Genomic DNA, 13,712 nt, shown 5'->3' with positions numbered 1-13,712 from the left:
GCTGGCGAGATGGCTCAGTGGTTAAGAGCACTGACTGCTCTTCTGGAGGTCCTGAGTTCAACTCCCAGCAACCACATATAAGGAATCTGATTCCCTCTTCTGGTATGCATGAAAACAGACCATTCATATACATAAAGAAATAAATAAATCTTTAAAAAAAAAAGAAGGTCAAAAGAGAGAGAATCCAAAACCCTATCAAACAATGAGCATTCGACTGCATGCCTTCTGTGTTTTGTTCAAATTAGAGTCTATAATTGTGTTTTGCTTTTTCATAGTGTCTTTCAATAATGGCTGTCTAAAGAGTCATGAAATGAGACTGTAGAATCAAATAAGGAAAAGAAAAGGAAATACCCCAACAAAAAATGGGAAAAATCACATATAACAGGATTAAGAGTATAAATACATAATAGAATGTATAAAAGATTGATGAGAACACATTTCTAAAAATTTAGTATTTGAAATCATGGACAATGTTTAAAAAGTGAGTGAGCTCTCATATGAAGATAGAAACTTCTCACTTTAAATTTATTTTGGGAACACATATGCATGCGCAGATGTTTTATCTACACTTTGAGACCATGATGACCATATAGTTCCAGTGATCCTTTTGAAGGGAATGAAAAATTTCTGGAACTCAGTTCAGTTCCCAGGATCCATATCTGGTGGCTCACAACCCCCTGTAACTCCCACTCCAGAGTATCTGGTGTCTTTTTCTCACCTCTGTGGGAAACTGTAAATAAAAAGAAAAAAATTTAAGAATAACAAGGCTGTGACTTTCTCACCTCAATATCTTTAGCATTTAGAATTCTTGCTGACATACTTGGGTACTTCCACAGACTTTAAAATCTTGCATTTAAAGGATATCAGAAAACTGATTTGTTTTTGTTGTTGTTTGGTTTGGTTTATGGGTTTTGTTTTTTGTTGTTGTTGTGTTTTGGTTTTTGAGACAAGGTATCTATGTAGCCAAGACTAGCTTTGATCTTGTTGTCTAGCCCAGATTGGCCTCCATCTCAAAATCCTCCTACCTCAACATTTCAAGTACTGGGATTATGGGTGTAGGCACAACACCTAGCTCAAAATATTGATGTGAATCCTTAAGTATTATGTGTCACCCAAGAAGACTAGATGGGATTGTATCAATTATAGGTAAAAATAGCTACTGATGGGGTTTGTGGTGCTACTATTTATTAGGGATAAGCTCTCTTGTACAGAGGAGCACAGGGAATATAGATATGTGTATATAGATATGTGTGTGTTTGTTTGTTGGCTTCTATATGTTTAATACAGAAATAAAGAAGATACAAGTATGTTCTCGGGAATTATACTGAAGATTAAAGACGCCAGTTCATTTTCTGGAACCCTGTGGACAGGTCTGGAGCTAGCACTATTCATAAGAATTGTTCTTCACTGTGCCAAAGGAGCCAGGTCTCTATCCTGGACTAGATAAACATCCTCCCCTTCAACAGTATACTCTTGGGAAAGGTGTCTTTGAAGCTGAATAAGGCCCTCAGAGTCTGACAAGTAAGGTAGAAATCCCCTCCATGAAGATGAACCTGATCAGAATACTTCCATGTTTGCTATAGTTGTTCAATTTTAAATTTCTTTTTACCGCTTAGAAAGGTGGAATTGATTTTGGGGGATACAGAATGAGCTTAGGAAGACATTTCAAATCATATTTTCTATGGGATAAAAGAAAAAAAACCATGCTCTTCTGGACATAAGGTTTGAGTAGACTAACATGTTTTATTCATGTAGTGTGACTTAGAGGAAGAAAAGGGACACTTATACAAACTTTTGGGCATGTAATTTTTTTTTTTTATGAAATGCTGTCTTTCACTAAATGTAGCTGGTTACCTGCTTCTGTATGGACACAGATTTTTACTAAGCAAATAGCTCTTCTTTGGATTTTTCCGTACAGCTGCATGTGAAATTCTTCAAAACTTTAAGATGCTCCGTTGTTATAGCTCCTAAAAGGAGCGTCTGTCCACCAGGATGTATTTCACTCTAGAGCCACAAAGGGGACATCAGCAGCAAGATATGCTTCCTTTTCTGACCTAATTCTTTTTATTGTTGTTGTTTTATTAATTATTATTATTTTTTATAATTTATTCATTTTGCATCCCAGCTGTGGCCTCCTCTCTCATCTCCCAATCCCACCCTCCCTCATCTCCTCCCATGCCCCTATCCAAGTCCACAGATTGGGGAGGACCTCCTCTCCTTCCATCTGACCCTAGCTTATCAGGTCTCATCAGGACTGGCTGCATTGTCTTCCTCTGTGGCTTGGCAAGGCTGCTACTCCCTCAGGGGGAGGTGATCAAAGAGTCAGGTACTGAGTTTATGTCAGAGATATTCTCTGTTCTTCTTTCTAGGGAACCCACTTGGATACTGAGCTACCATGGGCTACATCTGAGGAGGGGTTCTAGGTTATATCCATGAATGGTTTGTTTTTGGTTTTGTTTTGTAGTTTTTTTTTTTGTTGTTGTTGTTTGTTTTGTTGGTCTCTTTTTAGAGCTCTTGTCTGACTTAATTCTTATTCTTCAGCCATCTTCATGTCTTCTGTTGCCAACACACTTGGTCTTATGTAATAAAATGCTTACCTTCTCAAAACTCATGTTTCAGTGGGGTCTGAGGAAAACCAAAAGTAAATCCATATTTTAATTCTTCCTAAGTCACAATGACAGTCTAAGTGTCTAACAGTCCTCTGGCGCAAATGCACACACAGCTTGCTCTATTTAACAATAAATAATGTACTAGGTAAGTAAGTAAGCTCTTGCGTTTAAGAGAAACCACACTGCCATTTCATCAGAACAAAGAAAGGTTGGCTGGTCCTTCATTCTAAATTTCTAGAGAAAATTCAAGAGCTTACTATACATATAGGACATTAAAAAATACTTCTAGGAATCCAGGATGTGAGGAAAATCATGTAAGTTCAGAAGGCTCTTTCTCTTCCATTGCAGTAGTAACTTATTATTATTAAGTGCTCACAAATAATAGAAGTTGGATCAATTTACAAAAATTCTTTCCTCCAGTATTATGAGTTAATATATAGATTTCTAAGATGTAGGCTGTAAAAAGTGTAACATTTTAATTTCCTTTTTTCATGCATAGTAAATGGAGAAGGGAAGCACGCATTTCTTAGGCATTCCAGGAATAATGTTCGTAAGTTATCAATGTTTTCATTTGGTTCTTTCTTCGTCCTTAGGGGTAAACACTAGAATATAGCTAAATATGTTTAATTTTTTAAAGATTTAGTACAAATTCCATAGTAACCTAATATCCAATAACATCTTAATTCTCTAGGTTCCCAGGGCTATTTTAAAGTCTTTAGGGGAAAAATAATTATTATTTTTTTTCTTTCTGAGCTTTGGTTTATTGCTATTAAACTTCACTCTGTCTCCCCATACTCTTTTCCAGTTTCTCCATTCAATGCAGCATGCTAGATTCTAAAAATAGCAGAGTGCTATTGACTGGTGAAGGAAAATGGAGACTTTCATGGATGTCATGAGCCGCAGGTTTGGTCTCCAGTTTCAAATCCAAGCCCCTGGACTTCTGTAGGCATCTTTTTTTTTTTTATATAATTAGTGAAGATTCTGGGTTCTTGTTAAAGGCCCTTAAATGCTGCAAGTATTTTCTAAATATTATATAACAGAGGACCATGTAATAGAATTTGAATTGGGCCTTTTCTATGGCTTCTGAATATTTTAGAAGATCTGAGTCATATGACACCCCCAGGCATAGTCCTACACATTTAAGAAGCAAATAAAGACTTAGGTTTGTTGCTTTATAGTATAGACTCTCAAAGTCAAATGGCATTTCAAAGCCAAGAAGAGACATTTTTAAAGATACAGGTATATCATCTCTACTTAAAGAAATATATTTACTTTATTTTCATTTGTCTGTCTGTCTGTAGATGGATGGATACTTATAGAACCTAGAAGGGGGAACTGAATCCCTTGAAGTTTAAGTTAAAGGCATTTGTAAGTCACCTGATGTGTGTCCTAAGGTACAAACTCATGTGTTCTAAAAGAGCAATAATTTCAGGGCGATCTTTCTAGCCATTCCTACTTTTGATTAGCAACAGGAAAGAAATCCACAAGTCTGGCCAGAAATAAATCCTTCCATTATCTGGTAGGAATTATAGCCATTGGGTGTGGCAGTATACTCTGGGGGACTGAGACAAGAAGGTTCAGAATTCAAGGCCAGCCTGGGAAACAGCAAGATCCTACCTCAAAAACAGGTTTGCACAGCTACATAACTTTCAGTGTTAAAATTAGTTCTTCACATGACAATTTTCTCTTCATATAATTGTCCAAATTGCCATTTTAAATTTGCTTTCAGGATGAGGAACTCTTTCAATTCAGTGAACTGGCTAGCTCCATCCTAATGGAGGTTAAAATCAAGTTCAAGGTTTTTGTTGTTATTGTTTTATTCTGTTTCAACACTATGAATAGAATTTTAACCCTGCTGGCTTTCATAAAATAGTGTGGAACTGGTACCAAAAAGTGTAGAAAACCATCATCTCTGCAGGAAAAATGATTTATCGGTTAGTTGTGTTAAAAATGGGGAACAATGTCATTTCAGGTTAGTCACTACAGTGTGGTGTCAAGGATGCCCAGGAAACTGAAGTTTCATGTTGGGATTCACATTGAAGTGCCTGACGTGAACATAATGCTATTCCAATGTCACAATTCCTGCAGTGCTGAGGAAGATCGTAGTAGCATCATTAGATTTGGAGCACAGACCTTCAATGGTGCAGACCTTCAACTGATGTTTGTGGACTCTGTTCTGACAGATCAATTGACCTGACTTATGGATACTTAATCTCTTCTGATAAAAAAAAAATGAAGAGATTAAAAAGGGATGAGGCATTTCTATTTCACACCATGGTACCCAAGGAAGTCAGAACACATCAGATTTTTGCTAAAATTTGAGACCAACATCAAAGCCCACCCACCACAATATGTTGTTGTTGCATTCTTTAACTCATTTTTCCTCTTATTGTCCATGCTTTTTACCATATCCTTGGAAGTGTCCAAAAAGCAACTACATTGATCTTATATCCACATCACAGAACATTAAAGAAGGGAAGACTACTAAGAGGAGAAGGAGAAAGTGGTGGTGGCAGTGAAGGAGGAGATGAAAGTGGACCATAGAGAAGAAATAACAGTACTTACACAGCCAAAATTTTGAAGATACTCTATTTTTATTTCAAAACATGGGGAGAATTCAAATTTTGAGCCTCAAAGACCAAATATATATTGGAAGGAAATTTTCAGAGGGTATGCCACGCCATCACTATGGTAACAAGCCTCACATATAAAGGTGGATGTTATAGAATGATGCTCAAGACATGGCTGAAGCTATTGCACACCTACAAATATATTCCTACATGCTTGACTAATTCTTAATTATGAGTATGGTGTGTTCTCCATGCCACTAATAATATATGCCTTCTCCAGAGTCAGTGCAAGACCCATCTGAGTGTATGTGTGTGAGAGTCTTTGAAAGCCTACTTCCTCACAAAAGCTTACCATCCTTTACCTGCAAAAGCCTTCAGGTTATACATTCCTTATGCCACCTTTATATTTCTTAAGTAATTTCTGAATAATAACCATAGCTGTCAGGAGTTGTGCAGTCACATAAAAGAACTTGTGTGTTAGTTATTTTAGTAGCAGTTAAACTCACTAAACGTATACATGGACTTGATGTCTGTAACTTGAAACAGGTAACCTTTAGAGGCAAATCTTAAACCAAAATGACAAGGTAAAACAACAAATGAAGATCCCCTAAGAAAAGTTGGGTAAATTCTTCCCTAATAAGCACCAAATACAGACTGCCTGGCACACTCTTGCACAGGGCCCCGCATTTTCCCACTAATGTAGAGTTGTCAAAAACCCAAACCAAATTCAGAGCCAACAGGGGAAATGCCTGAATCTGAAAAGTAACCAAAAGAAATTCTTTCAGGGAAAGAAGATAGGAATGGAAAATGAGTTCCCAGTGTCACTTTCTGTCAAAAGCATATCAGGTCTTTAGGACTAGACTATGCGCAGTCCTGTGGGACTTGCTCCATCTTTGTCTGCCTTAACTCTTTTCTTGCCAGTCCTTCTTTGGCTGATTGATGTGCTCCTGTGGTTGTTTCAGCCAGAAAGCCAATCAGCAGCAAGCCTCAGGAGCTGCATTCCTCACAGTGACAGGAGAGAATGTACCGGTAAGTGGCAGTAAGTCGCATGCCCCCTGAGCAGCGCAGGCGCAGAGCCTTCAGCTTGGAGGTCTGAGGTCTGCAGCAGTGACAGGAGGAACGGAAAGGTTGTTTGAGGACAGTGCTGAAGGACACCAAGGGTTCTGAGCGTGATGCCTGGCTGCAGTGCCCCTCACATCTGGCCAGGAGCACCATCTGGAGAAATAAAGGGAGGTGGTTACTCTGTGCAGATAACAAAACTTCAGGTTACCACAGCATGAAAGACCCCAACACTCCTTGTTGATTCCTGCTGGGTTGGACCAGGGACTCCAGTCTCTGGTTACACATCAGAATCTATTGGTAAAACTAAAACTTGTATTTAAGGTGATGTGGCTCAGCGGTAGAACATTTGCTTAGCAAACACAGGGCTCTGGGTTTAATCCCTAGTACCTAAGGGTTTGTGGGAAGCCAGTCAACAATATCGGTCTGATACCATTTTGAATTAAACTTCGAAAGTGTCCAGGATTTTCAAGATGTTAAGTGATTCTAAGCCCTCACTGCACTTCACAGTGATCTGGAATCTAAGCACTTAGTGAGTGAAGGCAGAAGCATCAAGGTCATCTTCAAACACATACTGTGTTCAAAACTAGCCTGGGTTACCACTTGGCTTCAAAAGACAACAACAATGACAATAACAAAAGCCACCAGAGTTTCTCCTGTTGGATGGAAGTCTAACACTGCCCAAATATATTGCAATTCTACAAACAACAACAAGCCAAATGTCACTTCAGATTGAAATCTAGGAGTAAACAGAGGTGAAGAATGAAGCGGTGAAAGTGGGGGTTCCAATGGGAAATAACTAAAGACAAAAAATGTGGTCTTTGTAGAAAGAAAAGGAGTACACTAAGTGTTGCTTTGGAAGAAATATTCTAAGTGTTGCCGTTGGAAGAAGAAAATGAACTTGAGAAGTAGGGTACAGTTGGGGGCCTGAGAGTACATGCCCGGCCTTATACCTTATACCTGTTACTTGTACCATTAATGTCAGCATCTTCAGAGTCGCTTAGAGATAGTCACTCTGCTCATCTCCATTTCCAAAGGTTTGGGATGCTATATCAGAGCTTATGTGTTCTCTGTAGCAAGACTCTAATTTAGGGGCTGGAGAGATGATTTGGTGGTTAAGACCTTTTTCTGTTCTTAGAGAGGCCCTGGCTTTTTTTCCCAGCACCTGCATCACATGGTTCACAACAGCCTATAACTCCAGTTCCAGGGGAGGGAGGGGTTCCAAAACCCTCACCTGGTCTTCTCTGACCTTTGCACCTACATGTTGCACATACAGATAATACGTTACACAGATACACACAAAATAAAAAGAAATAAATCCAAAAACTAAAGGACTCAATATAAAAAAAAAAACAAAATTATCCTCATAAAAATGTACACACAATACACCTTGCATACAGCTTAAGGAGATGGACAAACGGCTCTTTGATTTTTTTTTTTTTAAGAGCAGAGGTAAGGAGTAGGGTAAATTTTCAAAGTAACAGCTCTCCAAAACAAACAAACAAAAAAGGTTGGGGCTTTTCTATGGGAGCCTGTATGTAGTCACACCAGTGAACGCTTTAGGTGTGGCAATATTCCTGAGCACACTGAGCATAAAGAACAGATTCCAACGCATGCCCTGTTTGAGTTCATAGTTCAAGAAGGAAAGATACTGATCTCTTTCCTTGGCACTATCAGGTCAAAACCATCAAGTTTTTGATGTTCAGGGTGATAAAAAAGATAACCAAGAATTCTTCTGGCCATGGTAAGTTTTAACTATAATACTGGGCAGGTGGACTCAGTTGCTCTGTTTTTTCAAAAAGTTTGAGCTAAACCAAAAGAAAAGATACCTTGAATGTGTGTTAACACAAGAGTGTATCCTTCAATGATGAAGGGCAGCTCATATTCAAAGATCCTGGAAACCTAGGGTTGGGAGGCAGGGGTGAGATGGAGTGATGTAGCTTGATTCCTTATTCTATATAACCTTATAATATTTTGGTAATTAGCATTTATTGCTGATGTTAACTAGAGAGGTAATCCCTGTCATCATCTTATGTGGTTAAACTAAACGCTCAATGAGATCCTAGCAGAAAAACCTAGCAGGACTATGGGAGAAATAAGTTAGACTGTAGTGTCACAAAGGTAGAGAGAAAGTAGATGCTGTAAACTGTCTTGATTCTACTGAAGCTTTTGATCCTAACCTTCCTGTTCTTCAAATTTATAAGCAGAATAAATACCATCCCAAACAGATTTGAGTGTATTATGCCATAGATCATTAACACAAGGGCCCATCTCTGGTGTCTATGCTCATCTCTCTAACAAGACTTTCCCCAATTCTCTTTTATCTAACAATCCATGGGAAAGGAGGAACAGTGCAAAATTTGTTGCTCCTTAATCCAGATTATCTATTGAAGCCTGAAGCATTTACTCAGCCACTATTCAAAATAAGTCTTTAGAGATTCATTTGAATAAAACAAACCTGTGCCAGCAGGAATAATTAAGAAGGATCAAAGACAGTGTGGAATATCACATCCCAGTAAGACACACATAGTGAGTCAAAGATAACCCCTAACTTATCAGGATATTAACTGTCCATAAATGGGCAAGTCTTAAAGGGCAACTTGAAGACAAGCTAGCTGAAATGTGATTTCATTAAATATTTTCATAATCTCAAGTTCCATGCCCAGTTCACAGTGAAGGACAAGATCTCTAGGATGAGAGGACATATATCCACCTTCAATGGGCCTGGCCCCTGCTTCTCAATAGCTGTTTATGCACAAAGAGAATGAACATATATGTACTGTCAGCACCTACCATGACTGCCTCAGTATCAAGTTCTTCCAATATTATATCTGTTCTCATCATCCACTCCCTGCTCCAGGCAAGCTTAAATACTTAAGAGTCCATGTGACTATCCCCAGTTCTCCTACCACCCGCCTTTGTGCACGTCTTTATTCTCCCATTAGTGTCATTTTCAGTTCATTCTGTCAAATCAAATCCCTCCTATATCTTTTTTGTGGCCTCTTCTTCCAAGACACTGAAACAGTTAATGAATTTTGATCCTTTTGATATGTATACACACACCACACACGAAAGAGAGAGGGGGCGGGTGAAGGGAAAGCAGAACAGAGCTGCTTTGATAACGGGTACTGAACATACCCAGAAATATTCTACCATTTTAACCTCCTGAGGATATGATTCATGACTCTGAGATGGGTATATCTTTCTTCAAGGTGATCTCATTATAAAACATCCCAGGAACATTGCCACTTCCAGCAAACATTCCCTCAAGTGTAACAACATCAAGATATGAATATTCAGCTTATGTCTCTAGCAACTTCCATGATGCCTGGACATAGTAGACATTCAGTATAAATTTGTTTTTATTTAAAAAAATAATCAGGGCTCCAAGATGGCAGTGACCAGTGTGCACCATACTGAGGGACAGAAAATCCAAAACCTTGAAACTGGTGAGTGGAGGGGGAGCCAAAGCTAGACTATCGATACTGAGCCTTCCTGGGCTAGACGAGACAACCCGTGAGCTGGGACATCTTGGATACAAGCATGAGCCTCCTTCCTTTGCTGCTGCAGCAGTGGCTGCCACAGCCCCAAGCACCAGCCTTCTTAAATGGTGACTGAGACTTCAGAGGCAGGCCCAACTATGGACCTCCCTGCATAGTGGCCAAACAATGGATACCACTAACAGATCTCTTACACTTTCATTTGGCCTTACAGGCCCAAATCTGAGAGCAGAGAATGGGTGTGGGAGGACCCTATGCTTTCTGCATAGGCCTGTGGGTGAGTGAGTGTGCCTTCAAGAGAGTGCATGCAGAACCCCAGATCCAGGGTCCCTCTACGTTAGCAGCTAGACATCTGATCCTTCTCACTCACACTCAAACTGTGGACAACATAGGGATCCTTGGGACAGCATTCTCAACATCGAAGTCCCTTTTGTGTGGGTCTCCCAGTGGAGTCCAGGCAAACAATTCCTGGAGCCAAGATGGTACAACCCAGATAGATCTGAGTGCTTGAAGAAAAATAAGACAGGCCTGTGGGTCACAGAGGCATTCAGGGCACCTGTGCGTGATCCTTCAGCCCACCAAATATGCCAGCATTCCCACCTGCACTTACACTCCAGCCTTCCAGACATCTATATGCACTAGTACCCAGTCCTCCAAGGCACACCTCTATGCACACTCCTGCACTTGCGCACATGTACCAGCTAGCTTCCTCCCTTAGCTACAGCTGAAACACCAACATCCACTCACAAACCAGTGGACCTCTTTGATCTTCCTGAAGAATATTCCGGACACGAGAGACATATGGACCCAGTCTGCAGTACAGGCTCCAGGAACAAACAGTGAAAGTTACCCATAAAAGAAAACATTATGGCTTCACCAGCAACCACAAAAATCAAAGGATGGATATTTTAATTCAACAGAAACAAAGGAAAATAAGTTCAAACCTATGCTTATCCAGTTATTAGAGGCACATAAAGAGGAAATGAACAAATCTCTCAAAGGCATACATGCAAATACAGCCAAACAAATAACGACAAATGTAGAAGAGCAAATCTCAGAGGCACATATAGAGGCATATAGAGAGGAAATGAACAAAATATTGAAACAAAGTAACACCACCAACTTCACAATAAAAGGAAATAACATACATTGGTAACTATTACCTATCAACATCAATGGACTCAACTCTGCAATAAAAGAAACAGACTAAAAGAGTGGCAGCTGAAACAGGATCCAACATTCTGCTGCATCCAAGAAACACACCTCTGCAACAAAGATAAAAACTAGCTCAGAGCAAAGGGCTGGAAAAATGTTTTTCAAACAAAGGGTCCCAGAATACAAGCTGGGGTAGCTAACCTAAAATCTAAAAAAAATAGACTTTCAACCAAAATTAATCAAAAAAGATGAGGAGGGGCACTTTATTCTCATCAAAGGAAAAATCCACCAGGAGGACATCACAATCCTGAACATCTATGCCCCAAATACAGGGGCACCTGGATTTATAAAAGAAACATTATTAAAGCTTAAATCACAAATTGATCCCACACCTTAATAGTAGGAGACTTCAACACTCCACTCTCAACAAGAAGCAAATCATCTAGACAGAAGCTAAATAGGGAAATAATGGCATATACAGAGGTCCTAAATCAAATGGACCTAATGGATGTCTACATAACTATTGACCCAAACTCAAAAGAGTATACCTTCATTTCAGCATCTCATGGAACTTTTTCAAAAACTGACCATATAAATGTGCACAAAGCAAGCCTAAACAGATACAAGAAGATCAAAATAATCCCTTATATCTTATCAGATGATCATGGCTTAAAAATAGACCTCAACAACAACAGAAATACCAAAAAACCTACATACACATGGAAACTAAACAACTTTCTACTCAATAACAGCTTGGCCAGAGAAGAAATGAAAAAAAAAAATTGAGACTTCCTAAAATTCAACAAAAATGAAGGAACAACTTACCAAAACAGATGGGACACAATGAAAGCCGTGTTAAGAGGGAAGTTCATAGCACTACGTGCCTATACAAAGAAGTTCAAGACATCTCATACAAGCAACTTAATGGCCTACCTAAAAACCTTAAGAAAAAAAAGGCAGACACACAAGAGGAGTAGATGATTGCAAATAATCAAACTAACAGCTGAAATCAATGAATTAGAAACAAAGAAAACAATTCAAAGAATCAATGAGACCAAGAGGTGGTTCTTTGAGAAAATCAACAAAATAGACAAACCCTTAGCCAAACTAACTAAAAAGCAGAGAAACTATCCAAATCAGCAAAATAAGAATTAAAAAGAGGGACATAACGAGAGACACTGAGGAAATACAATCATTAGTTCTTACTACAAAAGCTTATATGCCACAAAATTTGAAAATCTAAATGAAATGGACATTTTTCTTGGTAGATTGCATTTACCAAAGCTAAACCATAATCAAGTAAATAGAATAAATAATCATATATCACCTCCACCCTCAAATAGAAGTAGTCATCAAAAGTCTCCCTTCCAAAAAATGCCCAGGGCCAGATGGTTTCACTGCATAATTCTACCAGACCTTCAAAGAGCTAACTCCAATTCTCTTCAAGCTATTCCACACAATAGAAACAGAAAGAATATTACCAACCTCATTCTAAGAAACCACAGTCACCTTGATACCTAAACCACACAAAGAAACAACAAATAAAGAGAACTTCAGACCTATCTCTGTTATGAACATTGATGCAAAAATATTCAATAAAATACTTGCAAACTGAATTCAAGAACACATAAAAGATATCATCTACCATGACCAAGTAGGCTTCATTCCAGGCATGCAAGGGTGGTTCAACATACAGAAATCCATCAATGTAATCCACCACATAAACAAACTGAAGGAGAAAAATCACATGATCATCTCCTTAGATGCAGAAAAAGCATTTGACAAAGTCCAACACCCATTCATATTTAAAGTTTTGGAGAGATCAGGGATACAAGGCACATACCTAAACACAGTAAAGACAATCTACAGCAAGCCTATAGCCAACATCAAACTAAATGGAGAGAAACTTAAATCAATCTCACTGAAATCAGGCAAGGCTGCCCACTCTCTCCGGATCTCTTCAGCATAGTACTTGAAATCCAAGCTAGAGCAATAAGACAAGTAAAGGGCATGAAGAGGATACAAATCTGAAAGAAAGAAGTCAAAGTATCACTATCTGCAGATGATATGATAGTATGCATGAGTGACCCCAAAAATTCAACCAGAGAATTCTTTAGTTGATAAACACCTTCAGCAAAGTGGTTAGATACAAAATTAACTCAAAAAATCATTAGCCTTCCTGTATAAGAAAGACAAAAGAGCTGAGAAAGAAATTAGGGTAACTACACCCTTCACAATAGCCGTTAGTAACATAAAGTACATTGGTTTGACTCTAATCCAGCAAGTGAAAGACCTGTTTGAAGAAAACTTCAAGTCTCTGAAGAAAGAAATTGAAGAAGATAACAGAAGATGAAAAGCTCTCCCATACTAATGGATCAGTAGGATAAACATAGTAAAAATAGCCATCCTGCCAAAAGCAATATATAGATTCAATGCAGTTCGCACCAAAATGCCAACACAATTCTTTACAGAACTTGAAAGAACAATTCTCAATTTCATATGGAAAAACAAACAAACAAATAAGAAGCCAGAATTGCAAAAACAATCCTATACAACAACTGATCATCTGGAGGTATCCTCCATCCCTGATCTCAAGCTGTACTACAGAGCAATAGTAATTAAATTAAAAACTGCATAGTACTGGCATAGAAACAGAATTGTGGATCAATAGAATTGAATAGAAGACCCAGAAATAAATCCAAACACCTATGGAGACCTGATTTTTGAAAAAGTAGCCAAAACCCTACAATGGAAAAAAAAAATAGCATTTTCAACAAATGGTGCTGCTCTAAGTGGATGTCAACATGTAAAAAAAAAAA

At 38.6% G+C, this 13,712-nt stretch overlaps 1 protein-coding gene across 1 annotated transcript; it reads right to left on the bottom strand.

Annotated features, from left to right (window-relative positions):
• Positions 1 to 5,201: 5,201 nt before the first annotated feature.
• Ndp (norrin cystine knot growth factor NDP) lies at positions 5,202 to 6,394 on the bottom strand. Its single transcript, XM_055598267.1, has one exon. The coding sequence runs from the start codon at positions 6,392 to 6,394 to the stop codon at positions 6,167 to 6,169; it is 228 nt and encodes a 75-aa protein (XP_055454242.1). The 3' UTR covers positions 5,202 to 6,166.
• Positions 6,395 to 13,712: the final 7,318 nt, after the last annotated feature.

The sequence above is a fragment of the Psammomys obesus genome, unplaced genomic scaffold (assembly GCF_907164565.1).
Source record: "Psammomys obesus unplaced genomic scaffold, mPsaObe1.curated_primary_1811, whole genome shotgun sequence".
Classification (NCBI taxonomy): Eukaryota; Metazoa; Chordata; class Mammalia; order Rodentia; family Muridae; genus Psammomys; species Psammomys obesus.
This window is presented reverse-complemented; position numbering and strand designations above follow the sequence as displayed.

Bases quoted from the DNA above. Each gene is read 5' to 3' on its own strand.
- Ndp (XM_055598267.1), bottom strand. From the start codon at position 6,394: ATGGTGCTCCTGGCCAGATGTGAGGGGCACTGCAGCCAGGCATCACGC.